This window comes from Dictyostelium purpureum (assembly GCF_000190715.1).
Source record: "Dictyostelium purpureum unplaced genomic scaffold DICPUscaffold_276, whole genome shotgun sequence".
NCBI lineage: Eukaryota > Evosea > Eumycetozoa > Dictyosteliales > Dictyosteliaceae > Dictyostelium > Dictyostelium purpureum.
This window is the reverse complement of record NW_003519612.1, coordinates 1-22,736: the sequence shown is the minus strand read 5'-3', so window position 1 is coordinate 22,736 and position 22,736 is coordinate 1. Positions and strand designations below refer to the sequence as shown.

General features: G+C 26.3%; 9 protein-coding genes across 9 annotated transcripts; 3 read left to right on the top strand and 6 right to left on the bottom strand.

The window, feature by feature from the left end:
- Positions 1-4,655: 4,655 nt before the first annotated feature.
- On the top strand, positions 4,656-6,314 carry DICPUDRAFT_39002 (uncharacterized protein; the record flags this gene model as incomplete). The annotated part of the gene is made up of 1 exon (XM_003291387.1): positions 4,656-6,314. One exon carries the CDS (start codon positions 4,656-4,658, stop codon positions 6,312-6,314), a length of 1,659 nt encoding a protein of 552 aa, XP_003291435.1.
- Positions 6,315-7,696: 1,382 nt separating this feature from the next.
- On the top strand, positions 7,697-8,137 carry DICPUDRAFT_38991 (uncharacterized protein; the record flags this gene model as incomplete). Its single annotated transcript, XM_003291386.1, has 1 exon — positions 7,697-8,137. The coding sequence occupies one exon, from the start codon at positions 7,697-7,699 to the stop codon at positions 8,135-8,137; it is 441 nt and encodes a 146-aa protein (XP_003291434.1).
- Positions 8,138-8,345: 208 nt separating this feature from the next.
- DICPUDRAFT_82100 (uncharacterized protein) lies at positions 8,346-9,793 on the bottom strand (the record flags this gene model as incomplete). The annotated part of the gene is made up of 3 exons (XM_003291379.1): positions 8,346-9,315; positions 9,357-9,497; positions 9,567-9,793. 3 exons carry the CDS (start codon positions 9,791-9,793, stop codon positions 8,346-8,348), a joined length of 1,338 nt encoding a protein of 445 aa, XP_003291427.1.
- A 185-nt stretch (positions 9,794-9,978) lies between these two features.
- On the bottom strand, positions 9,979-13,400 carry DICPUDRAFT_99010 (uncharacterized protein). The gene is made up of 3 exons (XM_003291378.1): positions 13,310-13,400; positions 11,105-12,644; positions 9,979-11,028 (listed from the first exon to the last, which is right to left on the bottom strand). The coding sequence occupies exons 2-3, from the start codon at positions 12,617-12,619 to the stop codon at positions 10,096-10,098; spliced, it is 2,448 nt and encodes an 815-aa protein (XP_003291426.1). The 5' UTR covers positions 12,620-12,644; positions 13,310-13,400; the 3' UTR covers positions 9,979-10,095.
- A 188-nt stretch (positions 13,401-13,588) lies between these two features.
- Positions 13,589-15,795, top strand: DICPUDRAFT_156027 (uncharacterized protein; the record flags this gene model as incomplete). Its single annotated transcript, XM_003291385.1, has 2 exons — positions 13,589-13,827; positions 13,971-15,795. The coding sequence occupies 2 exons, from the start codon at positions 13,589-13,591 to the stop codon at positions 15,793-15,795; spliced, it is 2,064 nt and encodes a 687-aa protein (XP_003291433.1).
- A 1,007-nt stretch (positions 15,796-16,802) lies between these two features.
- Positions 16,803-18,140, bottom strand: DICPUDRAFT_38985 (uncharacterized protein; the record flags this gene model as incomplete). The annotated part of the gene is made up of 2 exons (XM_003291377.1): positions 16,803-17,730; positions 18,058-18,140. Coding segments are annotated over 2 exons (1,011 nt in total), but the record flags the coding sequence as incomplete, so codon positions are not given.
- Positions 18,141-18,874: 734 nt separating this feature from the next.
- Positions 18,875-19,817, bottom strand: DICPUDRAFT_8976 (uncharacterized protein; the record flags this gene model as incomplete). The annotated part of the gene is made up of 2 exons (XM_003291376.1): positions 18,875-19,529; positions 19,594-19,817. Coding segments are annotated over 2 exons (879 nt in total), but the record flags the coding sequence as incomplete, so codon positions are not given.
- A 607-nt stretch (positions 19,818-20,424) lies between these two features.
- On the bottom strand, positions 20,425-21,407 carry rasS (uncharacterized protein). Its single transcript, XM_003291375.1, has 2 exons — positions 21,307-21,407; positions 20,425-21,094 (listed from the first exon to the last, which is right to left on the bottom strand). The coding sequence occupies exon 2, from the start codon at positions 21,047-21,049 to the stop codon at positions 20,465-20,467; it is 585 nt and encodes a 194-aa protein (XP_003291423.1). The 5' UTR covers positions 21,050-21,094; positions 21,307-21,407; the 3' UTR covers positions 20,425-20,464.
- An 890-nt stretch (positions 21,408-22,297) lies between these two features.
- On the bottom strand, positions 22,298-22,552 carry DICPUDRAFT_14102 (uncharacterized protein; the record flags this gene model as incomplete). The annotated part of the gene is made up of 1 exon (XM_003291374.2): positions 22,298-22,552. A coding segment is annotated over one exon (255 nt), but the record flags the coding sequence as incomplete, so codon positions are not given.
- Positions 22,553-22,736: the final 184 nt, after the last annotated feature.

Genomic DNA, 22,736 nt, shown 5'->3' with positions numbered 1-22,736 from the left:
TTAACAACTTTAGATCTGGTCTAAATCTTGCTATATCTTTTAATAAACCAAATAAAATATCAGTGTGAAGAGTACGTTCATGTGCTTCATCGATAATCAATACGCTATAGGTTGCCAAGTCTGGTGATGTTAAAAATTCTCTAACCAACATACCATCAGTCATATATTGAAGTATAGTTTTTGGTGATGTGCAATCTTCAAAACGAATAGAGTATCCAACTTCATTACCCAATTTAACACCCATTTCCTCAGCTACACGAGCAGCTACAGACATTGCAGCTACTCTTCTTGGTTGTGTGCACCCAATTTTACCAGCTTTTGAAAAGCCAGCTTCATGAAGGTACTGCGGTATTTGAGTGGTCTTGCCTGAACCTGTTTCACCAACAATAATTAGTACTTGATGGTCGTGTACTGCTTGAATCAACTCTTCACGATATGGAAACACTGGTAATGATTTTCTAACTTCTTGAATAGTCATTTTCGATTGCTCCTTCATTTCCAATGGTTTAGCACCATCACCAGCCGCATCCACGTCTTTCTGTTTACTTGATAGCTTTTCTTCTTTTATAAACTCTATTTGATCTTCAAATACATATTCATACTCTTGCTCTTGAGGTTGAGATCGCTTTGAACCATATTCAGTTTGGGTAGCTTTCAATCTATTGTCCATCCACTCTTTTTGCTCTGGATTGAATGTTGATTGTGCCGCAGCAGTCTTATTACTTTCGTATTTTGGCTTCATTACTTCATCACTCGATTTTTCTGATGGCAATTGATAATAAGATACATCATTGTTATCATTAACTCTTTGACTTGTTAATTCATATAGTTTCTTTTTTTTTTCGAATTCTCTAATTTCTTCTGCAGTTAGTTTTTGATCTTTAAATAGTTCATATTCAAGTTCAATTTCTTTCTTCATCAATATTAATCTCTTTTGCTCTTCACCAACTAAATATTTTCTTCTAGATTTAACTCTTTCACTCTCTAATTGCTGGGATTGATCTAACTTCTTTTTTCTTTCAATTGATTCTTTAGTTTCAGAGTCATCATGAACTTTTTTCTTTGTTGATTTATCATCTCTTTTTTTTAATCTTTCATTAAATTCTCTAATTTCTCTTTCTTCTTTTTCATACTCATCCTCAACTTTATTATTATTATTATTATTATCATCATCTGTATTTTTATTATTACGTGCTGGTTCCTCTATAATTTGTTTATGTGGTTGTCTTTCATTCGATCTTGATCTTGACCTAGGTTTATTTCTATCATTCGATCTGCTTCTACTCCTTGCTCTTTCTCTAGTATCTCTATTTCTATATGAATCCCTATTATCTCTCGAGTCTTTGGAGCTGTATCTATCTCGACTATCGCCTCTTTTCCTATCTCTTGAATCTCTCGAGTCATATCTATCTTTGCTTCTACTCCTGCTACGACTTCTACTATGGTTTCGGGTTTCTCTAGAGTCTCTACCACTGTATCTTCCACGCTCACGTTCTCTTTCTCTATCAAACTCTTCTCTTTCTTGTTTATTGAAAGCAACCTTGGTGTCATCGTCTTCCCATGCAGTTGATTTTCTAGTTGATCTCTTTTTCTCTTTTTTTTCTTTCTTTTCTTTCTTCTTTTTCTTCTTTTCTTCATCGCTACTACTACTATTTACAAAATCATCTTTATCGATAACTAATTTATATGATTGGTTCTTTTTTAAATAATCGATTTTTTCTTTTTCTTTTTCTTTCAATGAAATTTGTGGTTGTTTTTTAGATTTGGTTATATTTTGAATTTTTTCATTTCCGTTCATTATTTTTTTTTTATTATTTATATTATATACAATTTGAAACGAAAAATGAAAAAAAAAAAAATATATTTGTATAAAAAGTATATAAAATTATTTAAATGAACCCTTTTATGAAATTTTCACAAAAAAAAAAAAAAACTTTAAATTCAATTTATTTTAAAAAAAATAAAAAAAATAAAAAAAAAATTAAAAAAAATAAAAAAAAAATTAAATTTTATTTTTCATTTTTTTTTATTTTATAATTTTTATAAATAATATTTTTAAATATAAACACACAGATATATATTTATATAATATCTATAGTTTATATATATTATACTATAATAAAATAAAATAATATTTTTTTATAATTATAATGGATAATTCATCAATTGATAGAGATTTACTTTATGAAATTGGTGAAAAAATATCGAAATCATTAAATTTACCCAGCAACAACCAAACACTAGCAATTAGGATCTACAATGAAGCTAATAAATCATCAAATGTAGACTCATTTATAGATTCCTGTAAAGAATATGGTATTAAAGATTCATCAGTAATAGATAATATTTTTAATAATGTTAAAAACAAATCAAAACAAAATAGTAATAACAATAGTAATGGCAATGATGAACCACAAGAAAGAACATCTCTAGCTTTTACTGTTGGAAGCAAATCTGTATCTCAAGAGCCATTACCACAAACTATGGTTGGCGGTTTAGTTAAAAGAAATAATAATAACGAAAGTGTAAGTTGTTAAAATTTAACCTCTTTTATTATTTTTATTGTCTACTAACATTTTTTTTATTAATTTTAGGGTTTTAAAGTGCCTCAAGTAAGAGCCTCAGTTTTAGGTTTAGATAGATTGGCTAAAGAAAAAAGGGAAGAACAAGAAGAAAAAAAAAGATTGGAGCAAGAGAAAGAGAAAGAAAAAGAGAAAGAAAAAGATAAAGAGGATGATGATGAAAAACATTTTAAAAAGCCAGAAAAAAACTATAGAACTATAAAATCAACACCAACACACTATAGTACAGATAATAGCTATAATGAAAGAAACAGAAGAGAAAATAGAAACTATAGGGATGACGACGAACCAAGAAATCGTGGTGAATCAAGAGATCGTGGTGAGTCAAGAAATCGTGGTGAGTCAAGAGATCGTGATGACTCAAGAAATCGCAGTGAATCAAGAGGTCGTGATGACTCAAGAAATCGTGGTGAATCTAGAGATCGTGATGACAGGAGATATCGTGATGATAGGAATAGGGATGATTTTAATAGACAACGTGATGATAGATCCTCAAGAAGGGATGACTACAGACGTGATGATAGAGGTGAAAGAACTCCAAATAGAGATGATAATAGACAACGTTCATACAATAATAATAATTATGATAGAAATGATAAAACTCCATATAGAGATGATAATAGACGTTATAATAATAACAATAGTAATAACAACAATAATGATAGATATAATAGAAATGAAAATAGATCAGAAACACCACAAAGAAGAGAAGATTTTTCAAATAGAAGAAATTATAGAATGGATCAAACCCCAAGTAGAGACAGATTAAAAGATAATTTTGAAGAAAAGAAATCAACCAATACAGGTCCATCAGATACACCTTTTAGAACACCATCACATCAATATAATTCATGGTCAAGAAACCAACAACAACAACAACAAAACAAAAGCAAACATTCAAAAGAAGAGCAAGAAGAGATTGAAGAGTTTGATAGAGATTACTACGATGCCGATGAGGGTGAAAGTGGGTTTCAAGATCATTCAGGCAATGGCGGGTTTGTCGGTGATGAAAAGAAATTTAAAAAAATGGAAGAGGAGTTTGTGAGAACACAGAAAAAGAAATTATCAGCAAAACAAAATCAAATTAATGAAGATAATTCAAGATGGGAAACAAATAGATTAATGCAAAGTGGTGTCGTACTTCAAAATGAAATCGATTTGGACCATTTACAAGAAGAAGATGAAGGTAGAGTAAATTTAATGATACACAACACAGTTCCACCATTTTTAGAGGGTCAAAATGTTTTAACCAAACAACAGAAAGCAGTACAAACAGTTAAAGATCCAACATCAGATATGGCTATAATTAGTAGAAAGGGAAGTCCACTTATGAAAGAGTACAGGGAAAAAAGAGATCGTATAAAGAGTCAAAAAAAAGTTTGGGAATTGGGTGGCACTGCGATTGGTAATATTATGGGTGTTAAAACTGAAGATCAAAAAGAAAAAGAAGCTGGCCTAGCTGATGAAATTGACCAAGAAACTGGTGAAGTTAAAAACTATAAAGCTCAATCACAGTTTGCATCACATTTATCATCAGAAAAAAAGACTGGCGATAATGGTTCCAGCGAGTTTTCACGTACCAAGTCAATTAAAGAGCAGCGTGAGTTCTTACCAGTATTCTCTTGCAGAAATGACCTAATGAAGATCATCAGAGAAAACAACATTGTTATTATTGTTGGTGAGACTGGGTCTGGTAAAACAACTCAATTAACCCAGTACCTCTACGAAGAAGGTTATGCCTCATTTGGTAAAATTGGATGTACACAACCAAGAAGAGTTGCTGCAGTTAGTGTAGCTAAAAGAGTTTCAGAAGAAATGGGTGTTACTTTGGGTGAGGAAGTTGGTTATTCCATTCGTTTCGAAGATTGTACAACTAAAGATACAGCAATTAAATATATGACCGATGGTATCTTATTAAGAGAGTCTTTCAATGACCCAAATTTAGATAAATATTCAGCAATTATTATGGATGAAGCTCACGAACGTTCATTAAACACTGATGTGTTATTTGGTGTATTAAAAAAAGTTTTAGCAAGACGTAGCGATATGAAATTAATTGTTACCTCAGCAACCATGGACTCTAAAAAGTTTTCAATGTTTTTTGGTGATGTGCCAGTATTTACTATTCCAGGCAGAACTTTTCCAGTCGATGTATTGTGGAGTAAAACTCCCTGTGAAGACTATGTAGATAGTGCAGTAAAGCAAATCTTATCAATTCATGTTACTCAAGGCGAAGGTGATATATTGGTATTTATGACGGGTCAAGAGGATATTGAAACTACCTGTGCTACAGTCGAGGAGCGTATTAAACAGTTGGGTTCTTCTGCACCACCACTTACATTATTACCCATCTATTCTCAATTACCATCTGATATGCAAGCTAAAATCTTTGAAAAGGCCGACAAAGGTTCAAGAAAATGTATTATAGCTACCAATATTGCAGAGACATCCTTAACTGTAGATGGTATTCTTTATGTAATCGACACTGGCTATTGTAAACTAAAAGTATATAATCCAAGAGTCGGTATGGACTCTCTCCAAGTCACACCAATTAGTAAAGCCAATGCTAATCAACGTTCAGGTAGAGCTGGTCGTACTGGTCCAGGTAGATGTTATCGTCTTTATACCGAATCTGCTTACAAACACGAGCTAATGGATAACAACATACCCGAAATTCAACGTACCAATCTCAGCAATGTAGTATTAAATTTAAAATCAATGGGTATCGAAAATTTATTAGATTTTGATTTTATGGACCCACCTCCACAAGATAATATTTTAAATTCAATGTATCAACTTTGGGTTTTAGGTGCATTGGATGACTCTGGCAAAATCACAGAACTAGGTCAAAAGATGGCAGAGTTTCCATTAGATCCCCCACTTTCTAAAATGGTTATTATAGGGGAAAAATTAGGATGTGCTGATGATATTGTAACTGTTGTTTCCATGCTTTCTATTCCATCAGTTTTCTATAGACCAAAAGGTGCCGAAGAGGAGAGTGATGCATCAAGAGAGAAGTTTTTCGTACCAGAAAGTGATCATTTAACATTACTTCACATTTATCAACAATGGAAAATAAATCAATTCTCATCACAATGGTGTGCAGAACATTTTATTCATGTCAAAGCTATGCGTAAAGTTAGAGAAATTCGTGGTCAACTTTTAGATATTATGAAGCAACACCACATGAAAATCGAATCGTGTGGTAGTAACTGGGATCTTATTAGAAAGGCCATTACCTCATCCTATTTCCATCACTCTGCTAAAATTAAAGGTATTGGTGAATATGTTAATATGAGAAATGGTATGCCATGCTTCCTTCATCCAACTAGTGCGCTCTATGGTTTAGGCTATGCCCCAGACTACATTGTTTATCACGAATTGGTTATGACATCTAAAGAATATATGCAAGTCGTTACAGCAGTAGATGCCCAATGGTTAGCAGAAATGGGTCCAATGTTTTTCTCAATTAAAAAATCACTTAAAGATAAAAAAAGAAAATTGGATAAAATAGAGGATAAAATAGAGGATATAAATGAAAAAGATAAGGATAAAGATGAAAACGATAATCAAAAAGAAATTTTAGAAAATCCAATTAAAAAAATAGGAAATAAATTATTATCAACCTCGACATCAGTGGTTACCTCTTCAAATAATAGCAACTCTACAAATAAATCAAAAGAAAAAACTACGAGTAATAATCCGAGAAAAACTAAAAGATTTGGTTTATAATAATAGCAACTTTAAATTATAATAATTCAATAATAATAAATTAAATTATTCATTATTTTATGAATTAGAAAAAAAAAAAAAAGAAAAAGAGAACTCTATAAATATAATTATAATTTATTTTAATAATTTTTTTTTTATACATTAATATATCATGATGACGTTATTTAATTTTATTTCTAACTATTTTTATTATGTGTTTTAATTAATAAAATTATTTTTTAATTATTTTTTAATTTAATATTGATTTTAAATTTTATTAAATTATAATTTGTAAAGAATTTTAATTAAAATTTTGACTTGTTATACAACTACAAATTAATAATTAAATATTTTAAAAAAAAATAATTTTAATAATATAAACATCAATAATTTTGGTATAACCCAAAATACTTTAATTTTTTTTCCCCAAAAAAAAATCATTTATTTTTATCTGTTAATTTATTTTAATTTTAAATTGAATTTTTTAATGTTAACAATAGAACAGATCACATAGGGGGAAATATTAGTAAAATAATGAAAATCCTTTTTTTATCTATTATAAATTTGGTGCTATTTTAATTTTAAAATAAAGTGTGTATGTACATAGAAAATAGTAAAATCAAAAAATAAAATACTTTAATGCACAATTTTGTTGATTTGATTATAAAAAAAAAAAGAATTTAAAAAAATTTATATAAATTTAAATATAATATAAATTAGATATATAAAAAAAAGTTTGATTGTTTAGGGGGGTCTGAAATATTCATTTATAAAGCTTGAAAAATTTATTGTTAATATATTTATGTAGTATAAACTAAACATGCACATAATATTTTTTGCCTCATTTTAAACCCCCTCACATTCAATAACTATCTCTTTTTTAATCTGAAAAAAAATTTTATTTTAAAAAATAATAGGAAAATTCAATACCACCCACCAACACCATCCACCACATATTTATTAAATTTTTATTTTAATCATCATGTGTAAATTTAAAACATTAATTTTTTTTTCAAAGATATTACTTTAATTAGAAAAAATTATTGAAAGTTAAATCTATTCTTTATAAATAAATTCTAAAGATACAAAATGGTGTGGTTCACCTAATTGGTATAGATGTAATACTTCCAAATATAACCATAATTGTTATAGTTCCAATATCATTATGAATTAATTATTATAAATCATTTATTAATTAATAAATAAAATAAAAAAAAACTATTTTTAATATATTAAAAAAAATTATTTATAAATAGTTTTTTTTTATTTTAAAAATCATGTTTATTTGATTAAAATTTCCTTTTATAAAAAACACATTAATATAATAATAATTAATATTTAAAAATTTTTAATTATCCTCTTTAATTAAAAAAAAAAAAAAAAAAAGGTTTAAAATACAAAAAATGATTAAATTTTATTTTATTATAGTTATTTTATTACTGTTAAATAACCTTATTGTGGTTTATGCTAAAGTTCGTCAACCATTCCCTGGAAATGGTGTTTTAACTATTACAAAGAACGGTGGTATTGAAGATACAAATGAAATAGTGCAAGTTGATTTACACTCTTTCCAAACATTGATTGTAAATAGAAAACTCTTACCAATGGATATCAAAGCTATCAAAGACATATACAATGACGCAATTTTTAAAATACTACCAGGCCACACCAATTTTACATTACAAGAACCACAATTCTACGAGTACTTATATTATGTATCAATACCAACCCCATTATTAAACTATCAACAAAAAACAATTTTATGGAATTCAAATTCTAAAAAACCAAGTTTTTTTTATGAATTAGAAAGAATAGTTTTTGAATATGGTGTAAGAATTGTTTAATAAAACTTGTAATATAAAAAAAAACAATATTTATTTTTTTTAAAAAAAAAAAAAAGAAACTTGTATTATAAAAATAAAAATTTAAGTAAAAATAAAAAAGATTAAATAAAAAGATAAAAGTTTTATATTTTTTTTTTAAATTATTTACAAATAAAATTTTATTAAAATATTATTATTTATTATTGTTGTTTTATTATTGTTTTTATTATTATTGTAGATTTGATGCATGCTTATCATTTATTACAGAAAAGCAAAATAAATCTTCCTCTTCATCGCTACTAAAATCGTCCAATCTGTCATTTGAAACTATATCTACAAAATCATTTTCTTTTTGATTGAGTTCATCAATTTCTTGTTGGCACTTTTGTCTCTTAATTCTTTTTACTTTAGGCTGACCATTTTCGTCTACACCCTCTTCTTCTATTGGTTCATCTTCTTCTTTGATATCAAATTCATCCTCTTTTTCAACATACTCCAAATTCTCCTCCAACTCTTGAAAATCTGGCGCAAATGAACTCCAATTCTCTTCAAAATATGCGGTCCAAACATAAATGATACCTGTAAAACTGATGCTAACGATTAATGGTCTAAGTGGGTGCCATATAGCATCATTGAATCCCTCCTTTGGACCCTCTAAATCCTTAACCAAACCACCACTTACACTCCATATAAATAGTGTATTGATTGACTTGTGATTAATACCTGCTAAAATATATTCGTTATTACTACTGAAACAACATTTCTTCCATTGCATTCTATTTACACTGTCTTGATATTCCCTAACCAATTGATAATTATTCTCTAATGAAAATAACCTTAATATTTTATCTGTTGAATTCACCAACATATATCTATGATTTCTACTAAATTCGATTTGCTTAATTGTTAAATTACTTGAATTTGCAATCTTAAAGGTTTTCTCTATCTTCATTGAACTATAATCTATAACTGTAATCATACTTGCTGTATCACCTATAATAATTTTTAAACCTTTTCTATTAAATGATGCATAACTTGCTTCACCTTTTGTATTGGTTATAATCCTTTCATCTTCTTTTTCTAATGTCTTATAATTTAATACCTTGGTTTTCATGCTTTTAAAATCTAATAATAATGGATCTGTTTTATTCTGAACAATTAAACATACATTGCTAAAATAAGTTATATTAATATATCTTCTTTTAAAAGTAATATAAAGTGATATAAGCTATATACCTACTTATCTCTTGGGTGAAATTGTGCAAATATAATGGGTGACTCTAATTCTAAATGTTTTTCTATTTTAGCACTGGGTAAATCCCAAAGTACCAATGATCCATCATAACTACTCGTTAATAATTTTCTACCGTTCCTTGACCATCTATTTAATGTTTAAAAAATGAATTAATATTTTTGCAATTCTGTAATAACTCTATACTATAATACTTACCCTATTGATGTAATGTACTGTTTATGAAAATATAAAGTTCTAACTATTCTCCTGGTATCAAAATCCCATATAGATATAGTTCCATTACCACATCCCACTGCTAATAATGTTCCTCTTCTATTAAATTGTGCAACACTTGATTTCATACCGGAGGGATCTACTAAATAATACTCGACCGCTTCTGGTACATCGGCCTGTTTAAATGGATCTATTAAACTTAAATTCATCCTATTAACAACGAAAAATATTAAATGAAAAATTTAAAAAAATTTAAAAAAATATAAAAAAATTTTTTTAAAAAAAATAAAAATAAAAAAATAAAAAAAAACTAAAAATTATAATAACCTAAATTAGAAAAGGATATTTTTAACTTCACAAAAATATAAATTAAAAAAAAAAAAAGATAATGAATATTTTAAAAGTACAATTATATTATTTTTATTGTTGATTATGTTTTTTTTTGTGTTTTGTTTTGATCTATTATTAAGTCTCCTTCTATATATTGTGTGTAATAATAAATTCACATCCATTAATTATCTTGAATTTGTGGTGGTGTAGTTAAATTATTTTTTGTGAAAATTGCAACAATTTTGTTTATTTCTTCGACCCATATTTTTCTTTCTTCCATTGATGGTGCAATTAAATCAATAGAATAGGCATCGGGTACTAAAACTGTGAATTTTGGATCTGTTAAATCTTGAATAATTTTAACTTTAGCATCTAAAGTGTATCTGGCGAGGAATTTGAAATTGATATCTAAATTGCTGCTATGGAACTCGTAAACTGGTGCACTTGGGGCACTGTTAGCACCATTCATCATTGAGGTGAATGAAGTTTCTGCCATCATACTATTGAATGTTGGATTGCTGTCTCTTAAAACTGGTGATGTTGGGGTTGGTGATCTGTTGCTACCATTGGCACCATCTGCAACCTTATCAGCGGAATTCTTATCACTTGTTGCTAATAATGATTTCTTTACTTTCTTTGAATGTGTTGGATGGACAACAACTACCATATCATTGAAGAGGAATGCATACTCTTGATTCTTTTTAAATTTGATTGGGCCCTCTCTAATTAAAATTCTAGAGTGTGAAGTGATGTCATCTTTATAGTTTAATAATCTATCCTCCAATTGAAGTACCATCTTTCTAGCACCACTCTTTTTATTTACACTAGCAGCAAAGTGTTTGAATGCCTCCAATGCTTTATCAATTGAATTAAAATCGTTGTGGTAAAGTGGTGTATATTTTCTGATCTCTTTTAACAACATAATATAACGTGGAACTCTTTGTACTGGCATAATTAAAAGATCTTCAAGGTCTAAATCATCCAATTCTTTTCTTGAATTACCTTGCTTTACAAAATTGGCAAAGCTTGAAAAACTAGAAATAGCCCTCTTAAGGTTCTTTAAGGCATATTCGTAGTTTATAATATAGTCGACATAACAATCAAATAATGGTACCTATAAATAAGATTTTTTTAAAAATTAATATTTGGAAAAAAAAATAGAGGGTTTTTATAAAAATAAAAAAACTTACTAATTTTAATAACTTATCACCAAAACATGACCATCTATTAAATTTCTTAAATATTTCATCGACTTGATCTAAAAAGAAAGAATTTGATTTATAAATTGATGTGATATTTGAGAAAATAGAATCAAATTCGTCAGTTGGTAAAATGGAATCACCTTTTTTAGCTTTTAATGGATGAACAAAAACTTTGATTAAATTGGATAAATGAGTGACATAGGTAGATTCAGTTTCATATAATTCTTCGACAATAGCTCTCTTTGTTCTTAATTTCTTGTATCTCTTTCTAGCTAACCATTTACGAACTAATGACTGAACCAATGTGATCTTTTCGACATCTTCTTTACTTGAGTAACTGGCACAAGCAAGACTAGTAAGATTAGCACGTGAAGCTGATGAAGTTAATGAATTAATTGAAGTATTAGAAACAGATAATCTTATTGAGCCATTACCGCCACCGATGCTGCCATTGCTGCTATTGCTTGTTACAAGGTTTGATTGTGGACGCTCTGATGATGTAGTAAGTGTATTTCCATTACCGTCGGTGCTTATTGGTGCATTAATTAATGATGATGATGAGTGATAGGTATTATTTAATTTATGTAACAATTGGTCACCATTGAACTCTGTGAAACTGTTACTTGCACTGTTACTAATTGAAGCCGAGGTCAATTCGTCTGCAAATGATGGAGATGCTGAAATTGAAGAGTCAATGTTATTTAAATCTTCAATAATAGATGCAATATCGATATTATGATCAAATTTAACTGTACTTAGAAGCTTTCTAGTTTGTAATTTTGTTGTACCGATAGTTCTGTTAATTCTTCTTCTTTCTGAAAATAACTCTGTCTCTAATCTATTGACTTGCTCTATTAACGATTGATTCTCCTTATCTTTTTGGATGATTAGTCCCTCCAATGTTTCACATTTTACTCTTTCTAAACCTAATTGCTTGCTGATTAAAAAGTATAGTTGTTTCCATTCTTGGTTTGTTTTTGGTGATGATGGCTCCTCTTCTAACTCTGAAGCTCTTGTGAATGCATCTGTGATATTTTTAACCAATTTGTTTGCATTATTTGATGCCAATTTTAAAGTGGTTGTGGTAGTGGTTGTGGTGGTTTTGGTGGTCTTATTACTATTATTACAATTTTCTGAAGATTCTGATGGCTGTGTTTGTGATGATACTGAGCCCTTTTGCCTATTTAATTCATTGTCAATAGATGCTGATAATGATGATTGCAATTCTTTTTTGGTAATTATTTCTTGATCTGTTTTTTTATCATCGCTCTCTTCTAAAATAACATCTGGTGTGGTAGAAATTAATTCAGAACTTGATTGCTCTTGAATGACATCTGGTTGCTGTTCTATTATAATATTATCATTACTGATCTCTTTATTAATATCACTTGACTCTACTGATACAGTTGTTAATACTGGTGTTGTGCTCTCTTCTTTTGGAACTTGGCCGCTACCTTTGTTATTATTATTTTTTTTATTTCTATTATTTTTTTTTGGTCCCATATTTTTAATTTATATAAATTAAAAACTATTTTATTTTACAATTTAAAAAAATAATATAAAAAAATAATTAATAATTAGAATAAAAAATAAATAGTTATTACAAATAAAAAAAAAAAAAAAAACTATATTAAATTATTATAAAATGCAAAAAAAAAAAAAAAAAAAAAAAAAGAAAAATTGATATTATGAGAGATTATTATTATAATATGAAACAAAATTCGAAAAAAATAAAATAAAAAATAAAAAAAAAGAAAAAAAAGTTTTTGAGTTATTTTATTTTTAAATTATTTAAAATTATTTAAAATTATTTTTTTTTGAAAAAAAGTTAAAACTTAATTATATATATATAATAATAAAAAAATAATAATAATAATAATTTATATCAATTAAATAAATTTAAAAAATTTATTGTATTCTCTTTTCTTTTTTTTTTTATTTTTTTTTTATTTGTTTTTTTGTATATTATAATAATTGTGATATTTTGGTTTATAAATATAATAAAATAATAATCTTATTTCCTGATCCCAAACAAAATAATATTATTTTTAATAATTTGTGTGTTTTTACCACATTTATCAACACATCCCACAAAAAAAAAAAAAAATTTAAAAAAATAAATAAAAAACAAATGAATTTTACACACAATATATTAATAATTATAAAATGAATATATTTTAGATGAGATCTTACCAATAAGAAATTTTTAAGTATAGTAATGAAAATAAATAAATTTATATTTATATAATATTCCCAGATGTTTATGGAAATACTATGTGTCCTTGAACTTCGAAGGAAAATTGCACAAACCAAATGTAAAAAATTAAAAAAAAATTTTAAAAATATTTAAAAATAAAAAAAAATGAAAAAAAAAAAAAAAAAAATTGAAAAATTTAAAAAATATTTTTTTTTTTTTTTTTTTTTTTTTTAAATAATACGATAATTAATATTATTTAGAAAATATTTATAAAAATGACTATTTTTGATTCAGACGAAGAAGAATTAGTAACTAGAATTGAAGATTTCGAACCACCAGTTCAAATCGATTCATCATTTGCTAGATATATTGTTGTCGATAATATTCCAGTTGCACCAGAAGCCAAACACGATAGATTAAAAGCTATTTTATTAAAAATTTATCAATCACGTGGTGGTAAAATTGCACCAAATGGTATTACTTTAGTTTTAGACGCTCAAAAAAATACCAAAGGGTAAATATCATTTAAAATTATAGATTATCAACCAAATTCTATAAATAAATAAAAAAATAATAATAAAAAAAACAATAGATTATAAATTAACTCCTCAATAGCTTTAATAATTTATATTAACATTATATTTTGTTTTATTTTAGTTTTGCATTTATTGAATATACTGAAAAAGATTCTGAAAAAGATTCTGAAAAAGATTCAGCTGTAGATTCAGCTGCAATTGCAGCTGCAGATGCAGTTATTTCATTAAACAACTATCCATTAGATAAAGCACATACATTAAAAGTTAATTTATTAGAGGATTTCAAGAAGTTTTCAAATTTCAATGAAGGTTATAAACCACCAGCTAAAGAAGAATTCAAACCAAAACCAAATTACAATCAATGGTTATCAGACCCACGTGCATTAAAAGGTTATGATCAATTTGTAACCCGTTATGGTGATTATACAGATATTTGTTGGAATGAAATGCATCTTGGTAAACCAGGTGTCGAAAAATCATCAGTTGGTTTAACCTCATCATATGTTCAATGGTCAAATACTGGTAGTTATTTAGTTACATTCCACCCAGATGGTATTGCTCTCTATGGTGGTAAAGATTGGGTTCAAGTTAATCTCTTTCAACACCGTGGTGTCCAATTAGTTGATTTCTCACCAGAAGATAAATACCTCGTTACTTTTGCCCCAGTTGCCACCGATAATCCAAAAGATCCAAAATCCATCACTGTCTGGGATGTTCGTTCAGGTAAAAAATTACGTTCCTTCCTTGCCCCACCAAAAGAATCATTCACATGGCCAGCTTTCCAATGGTCTGCTAAAGATAAATACATTGCTCGTCTCAGTGAAGAAAAAACCATCAATATTTATGAAACTCCATCAATGAACCTTTTAGATAATCAAGCATTTTCAGTTCCAAACCTTAAAATTAAAGATTTCTCATGGTCACCAACCGATCTTTCATTAGTTTACTTTATTCCAGCCGCTGATACCTTACCAGCCAAAATTACTTTAATTGAAATGCCAACCAAAAAAATTTTAGCCGAAAAGAATATTTGGGATGCTATCGATGCTCGTTTCCATTGGCAAAACGAAGGCGCTTTCCTCTGTGTCAAAACCGACAAGAACGTCACCACCAAAAAGAAAGAAAAAACTCCAACCACCCAATTCGAATTATTCCGTACTCAAGAACCAAACGTCCCAATCGAATCATTCGAAGTCAATTACCAAATCAAAGCCTTCTCATGGGAACCAAGAGGTAAAAAAATTTGTATTATTCATGGTGAATTTAAATTAAATATGTTTGTTTCATTCTTTGAAATTCAAAAACAAAGTATCAAATTAATGGCAAAACTTGAAAACCGTAAATTAAATACAATCTTTTGGTCACCACGTGGTACTTTCCTTTTATTAGCTAACCTCGGTGATACTGGTGAATTAGAATTCTACAATACTCAAGACTACGAATCATTCGGTACCCAAGAACACCTTCAATGCACTGGTGTCGATTGGAATCCATCTGGTCGTTATGTTACCACCTACGTTTCACATTGGAAAGTCCAAACCGATACTGGTTTCAATATTTGGTCATTCAGCGGTGATTTAGTTTACAGTGTACTCAAAGATCGTTTCTACCAATTCAACTGGCGTCCAAGACCAAAATTCATGCTTTCAACCAAACAAATGAATTCCATCAAAACCAACTACAAGAAATACCAAGAAAAATTCGACAAATCAGACGATGATGATAACAAGAGAATTCAACACATTGAACAACAACGTCTTGAAAATCTTATGAAAGAGTTTTTATCATATCTTCAAAAAGGTGAAGCCGAATATCAAGCTCATGAAGCCGATCGTAAGAAATTAGGTTGTTATGAAGATATCGATAAGAATGATGTCTACGAAGCTGTTGAAACTATCGAAGAACTCATCGATGTTCAAACTATTGTACTCAGAAAAACTAACTAAAATAAACATATAGTAATATAGTATAAAAAAAAAAAAAAAAAAAAAAAAAAAAACAAATACAAATAATAATTTTTTTATTAATAACAATATTAATATAATATAATAACCATCAATTTTAAAATTTATTTTGAGAAAGAAATAAATTATATAATATATAAAATAAACAATATCTATCTAAAATCTTTTTTTTTTTTATTTTTAATTTATTTTATTTTTAATTTATTTTATTTATTTATTTATTAATCATAATACTTTCTAAATACTATAACATCTTTGTGTATATCATTCGATATTAAAGATTTTTCAATTAATCCCACCTTTAGCTTTAATAATGATTTTGGTAAATTTTTTCTTTCGAGTGGTTTCTTAAATTCGTCATAAAGATTTAGTGAGGTTATAGAGTCGGGAAGCATCGGGGAATCTAAAGCTTGGTTAAAGTTGATCATTTTTAAATTTAAAACATTATTTGGTATTGTGTTTTTTGATAGTTTATAACAATTATTGCTTTGTATTGGTATCGAGTCTCTCGAAAAATAAATGATGAGTTTGGAAACACTATTTGGTATTGCATAGTCTTCTATTCTATATTTCTTTAGTGGGTATCGAATTAAAAGAGTTGTAACGTTAGATGGAATTAGATCTTGTGTTATATCTTGATTAATGAGGGGGAGGTATAGTTTGGTTGTACTGTTAGGGAAACAGTTGGGTTCAATGATATTGTATTGGTTTTTTTCTAGAGGTGAATGTATCGATTGGATTTTAATTGTTTTTAGATTTTCTAATTCTGATAAATTAAATCTATTACAATCAAATAATCCGTCAAATGTGAAACCAGTAAGGCTATTTGGTAGTTTTAGGGAGTGATTGTACTTTTTTAGTTTTAGCCGTAAAAGGTTTGATGGTAATACTCCATCTTTAATTGGTTCTCTAAAACAACCGGCTAAAAAAGTAAGGGATTGAGGTAATAGCCCAACAGGTAATTCATGTATATAGCCATCAAGATGAAGTAAGTCGAGGGAAACTAGGGTGTTTGGGAAAATATTTTGTTTAAATGGTTGTTTAAAAAGTCCATAAATGGTTAGTCTCTTTAGATTTGATGGTAATGCATTGATTTCCGAGTTAAAGTGGTATGATAAAGAGAGATTGGTGATGCTATTTGGTAGAGAGGTTTCATTTAGGGGTTGGTTAAAGTTAACACCAAAAAAGAGTTCGGTAATAGTTTCTGGAATAGTGTCTTTTAATAGGAGGCCATTGAATAGATAACCAAACTTTAATGAGTCTATTGATTTGCTACTTGAAAGCCAATTTGGTGGAATTGTTGGTTGATTAAACATAAGAGAGAAAAAAAGTTTTTTTAGATTTGGTGGAAGATTAAGCTTTAAACAATCTTGGTTATAATATTCACCCAGGTGTAGCACTGTTATGCTATCTGGTAGTACACCTCTTTCTATCTCCCTATTAAAATGTTGACCCAGTATTAAAGTCTCTAGACCTAACGGAAGAACACCTACATTAATTGTTTGATTAAAGTAATAAGATAGCTCTAAACTCTTTAGTGAAGTTGGTAAACTATTTTGTGCAAGTTCTTGATTAAATCGAAAAGAAAACTTTAAAAATGTAATACTATTTGGTAATGATGATGGAATGATTTCTTGGTTAAAATCTCTACCCAATTCTAAAAATCTTAAAGAATTAGGTAAATCACCAACTTTTATTGTTTTATTGAATTTTTGTGTTGTTAATCTCGTAAGTGAATCTGGTAGTACACCTGGTTGAAATTCTTCATTATAGGTATCTAATTCTAAATTTGTAATAAAATTTGGTATTATTGAAATGTTTTTTAATAGTGGATCATTTGATTGAATAAATAATGATTGATTATACTTTGATAGTATTAAATGCTTTGTGTTTGAGGTTATTATGTAATCTAAATTTCTATCTAATGGTTGATTAAAATTTAATAACATTAAATGATCAACTGATTCTGAAATTTTAATTATATTATTATTATTTAATATTTTACTATCATCTTTATTAATGTTTGTATTATCTATATTATCTATATTATCTATATTGTTATCTATAGTATTATCACTATTATCATTTGCATTATTGCTACTATTTATTATTGGAATATGTTTTAATGATAGTTTTGTTATATAATGTTTGTATCTATACGATGTATAATCTGAATAGTTAAATTTAATATAGTAATTTTCTTGTATTGATACATTATGATTGAGCCTATAAAATAGTTTGTACTTTTCAAGTTCTTGGAGGATATAATTCTTTAAATAATTATTTCTCCAAATTTTATCAAGAAATAAAAAACTATTATCATTCATTGTGGTTTTTTAAAAAAAATAAATTAAAGAAATTAAAAAAAAAATTTTATTTAAATTTTTTTTTTATTTTTTTAATTTTTAATTTTTTTCTTTTTCTTTTTCTATTAAGAAGATATTATTTCTTCGCTGAATTCCAAGTTATTCAAAGCAATGCTATCAAGAGTAACCAATAAAATATTTAAAAGGCTCAAATAAAATTTTCACAAGTTATAGGGGTTATTAAATTTTTCAAAATTTTTGCATCGACGGCCAACCAGACTCTGTTTTTTTAAAAAAGCACTGGCATCCTTGGTAGAGTCTGGGACTTTATTACTGAATACAAACAAATATTACCAAATCAAAATAACTACAGCCTCTATTATTAATAATAACTATAATAATAATAACAAAAATTTAAAGCAATAAACACAGATTTATTTATTTTTTTAAAAAAAAAAAAATTATAAAGTTAAAAAATTAAATTTAATTTATTAGTTTTTTTGGTTACTATCTTTTATAGTATTCAATTCGATACATGTCTCGTTATATCCACTCGAATGACTACTATTTACACCACTACTGTTATTATTGCTTTCTAAACTAAGGGTGCAACTACTATTTTCAATATTATTATTATCATCATTATTATTTAAATTGTTTTGTGATGAGTTAAAAAATAAACTATTAGCTCTAGATATATTTTTTGTACTGTTTATATTACTATGGAAAGATTCATCTTTGGGGAGTTCTAAAGTGGTTTCTCTAACAACTTTTCTAAAAGTTAAATATTTTTTCCAACAGCTATTGTTATCATCGGAAGCATTGGCCAAAGCAGACATGACCAGAAGAATTTGAGGTATTTCTAAGAGGTATGTTATAAAAATGAAAATATAGTTGTTATTTGAATTTTCAGGTATTTTTAAACCTGCAACCACTATATTTCTTATAATTAGGCCAGAAACTATAACAAGTAAAATAATTGCCAATTTCTTTGTTCTTCCCAAAGATTTTCTGAATGTGTTTGATTTGGAGTCTTGCTTTTTTAAAAATCTTATTAAAACAAATCCATTTACTAAAATAAAAGTACCTATTAAAGAAACCATAATAATAAAACCATTTGAACTAATGGATTTGGTTTTCTTTGGGCCCAACTCCTTCAGCACGATCATTAATGAAAAAGGCCATAAGAAACTTATAATCGATACAATATTGGCCATGATTAAAGTTCTTTTAATATTGTTAAATGCAATTTTATCCGATATAAAGAAGGTATATAAAATAGACATCCAATATAAACCAATATAAATCCATTCAGTACATAAAAAACTTGTTCCAATCATTCCAAAATACCAACTTACTGAACCTGTATTAGTATTTTTGAGTCCTATACCAATAAAACTATTTAATGCCCTAACTAAATTAAAAAATGGGTTAATATATATTTTTTTTGATTTTTATATTTAAAATAAAATACAAACAGAGCGGGAAAAATGTAATTGATATAAATGTAAATAATCTTGGTGAAAATAATTTCTTTTTCTTTTTTTTTAAAAAATTATATTCATAATAACATTGAGGTAAATTTAACATAAAAAATATAAAACAAGTTACACCTCTAAATATATAAAATGAAATAACCAATCTATCATAATTTTTATCACCTGTAAATGGATATTCTCTTTCAAAGTCGTTCTCCATTTATAAAAAATTTTGCTATAAATAAAGATAAGAATATTATTACAAATACTATTTTTACAATTTTTTATAAATCTAAAAGAAAAAATAAAGAAAATTAGAAAAAAAAAAAACTCTTATATATTTCAAAAATACTTTTTTTTTCTCGGACAATTAGGATTTTTGTTTTGATTACAATATTCAATACTAATGGGTTGAACAAACTATAAAAATCTTAAAAAAAAATCTTTCGATATTTTTTTTTTTAGATTTATAAAAAAAAAAAAAAATTTTTGGGTTGAAAGGAACTAATTTTAGATTTTTGATTTTTAAAAGAAAAGTTTTTAAAAAAAAAAAAAAAAAAAAATATCTTAACATTATTGTATATGTTAATATATTATCACTATTGGGCTTATATAATATCAAATAGTATTATAGATATACAAAAGAAGAGTTTAATTTTAATTATGATAATAAAAATAAAATGGGTTATATAAATTTTATTATATTTATATTTTAAATTTTTTTATTTCTCTTTTTTTTTTTTTATTAATTGATTTTATATATTTTTTTATTAAAAAAAATTATAGTTTAAGTTTGTTTTTTTTTTTTTTTTTTTTTTTTTTTTTTTAAATATATTAAAATGATGAATTTAAATAATTTTTGTGTTTTTATAATAAATTACAAGATGATTTCTTTTTTTTGATTGGTTGATCGGTATTGCTTTCAGAGGCGGTATGTTGATTTGATTGACGAGCTTTTTTAACTTCTCTAACCAATTCATAGAAAGCTTCAGTTACGTTAATTCTTTCTTTGGCGGAGGTTTCTAAAAATTTGCAATTGAGTTTTTTTGCTAACTCTTCACCTTCGGCGGTACTAACTTCACGATATTCATTGAGATCGCATTTGTTTCCTACTAATACGAATGGAACAGAGTCGAGATCTTTAACCTTTAAGAGATGGTTGTGTAAACGATGAATTTCTTTGAAACTTTGTAAATATGTAATAGAGTATACACAGAGGAAACCCTCACCTGTACGCATGTATTGATCTCTGACTGCACTGAAATCTTCTTGACCTGCTGTGTCGTAGATATCTAAAAGACACTCCTCTCCATCCACTGTGGTTTGTTTTCTATAACTGTCTTCTAATGTTGGGTCATATTCATCTACAAATTTTTGAGCGATAAATTGAATAGTTAAACATGATTTACCAACACCTCCTGGTCCTACTAATACTAATTTAAAATTAAACATTTCTATATATGTTCTTTTTTATATATATTTATATATTACAAAATTCTAAAATGTTAAAAATGTTTCATATGATGAGGTTGATAAAAATTTATATTTGATTATTATTAGAATTGATAATTGATAGTTGGTTGAGGTTTGAAAGTTTTTTTTTTTTTTTTGAATGAAAAAGAGAAATTTAAATTAGTATTTGCTTTTTTTTTTTTTTTTTTGTTTTTTTTTAAATCAAAATGTAAAAATAAAATATCTATAATATTTACAATTTTTTATATTATACAGGTATGATGAAAATAAAAAATAAAAAAAAGAGCAAATGCTATGAAAAAAATATAATAATATAAACTATTATTATTGATTGCGCAAAATAAAAACTAATGCTATAATATGTGCACTTTGTGTTTTATATATAAAATAGTTTAAAAATTATATAGTAAATGTAAAAAATGCTATATAATATCTAATCTATAAATATTTTTTGACAATAACAATTGTAATATAATAATATATATATATTATGTTTGTTTATAAACCAAAGATATTAAATAACACACCACAAATGTCACAACTTTTTTAATATTATAAAATTTAAAAAAAAATAAAAATAAAAATAAAAAAAAAAATTTTAAAATTTTTAAAAAAAAATTTTTTTTTAAAAAAATAAAAATTTTTATAAAAAAAAATTAAAATTTTTTTTTTTTTTTTTTTTTTTTTTTTTTAGCAAATAATTACCAATTTAATTTTTTAAATAAATAAATTTAAAATAATTTAATTCATTTAAATTAGTGATTAAATGTAATCTTAATTTTAGAGATATTTAAGAACTGTTTGGTTTTTTTTTTCATCAACTAACTGACTAATCTGATGGTGATGTTTTTTTTTTTTTTTTTTTTTGCTCATCTAGATTAAATTTTAGATAAAACAATGAATAGAAACAAAAAATAAGATAGGTTTGCAAAATGTAAAGTAATTTCTAAAAAAAAAAAAATTTTGTTTATTTATTTAATTTTTTTATTTGTTTTAACCTAAAAGGATTACTAGTATACATGTGATTGAACAACTCTTTATTTTCTTTTTGAAAATACTGAATTAATATTGAAGATTTAAAAATAAATAATATTGTATATATGAAAAGTTATTATTTTTTTTTTTTTTTTTTTTCTGATTATTATTATATTATTATATTGTTATTGTTATTATTATTATTATTATATTATATTATTATTATATATTATTATATTAAATTATATTGAATTAATGAACTTTATTTGAGGGGATTAAACCAGCATTTAAAAGTGGTTGTTCATTTGAGTCATCCATAGCATTTCCTAAAGCCCAATCAGCAGAATCGAAAAATTTACGACCGTGGAGTCTTTGGTTAATTAATGATTTCTTTTGTAAACCAGAGTATCTTGGGTTGGCTGGTGGTGGTGTTAAATGATTGTTGTGATTATTTGAAACGTTAATTGTACCATTGCCATTAATATTGGTATTATTTGAAGTTTTGTTTAATTGTGACATTTTATATATAGTTTTATATAAATATAGAGTATATTATTAAAGTAATGTTGTTTTTAAAAAATGAAAAGTTTTTTTTTTTATACTTTGAAATTATTATAAAAATTAATATTATTGTATTTATTAAATGTTATACAAAGCTAAATTAAATTTAAAAAAAAATTATATTAATATT

Bases quoted from the DNA above. Each gene is read 5' to 3' on its own strand.
- DICPUDRAFT_99010 (XM_003291378.1), bottom strand. From the start codon at position 12,619: ATGGGACCAAAAAAAAATAATAGAAATAAAAAAAATAATAATAACAAA. The intron at 11,029-11,104 runs GTAAGTTTTTTT...TCTTATTTATAG, and splicing joins GTGATAAGTTATTAAAATTA to GTACCATTATTTGATTGTTA.
- rasS (XM_003291375.1), bottom strand. From the start codon at position 21,049: ATGTTTAATTTTAAATTAGTATTAGTAGGACCAGGAGGTGTTGGTAAA.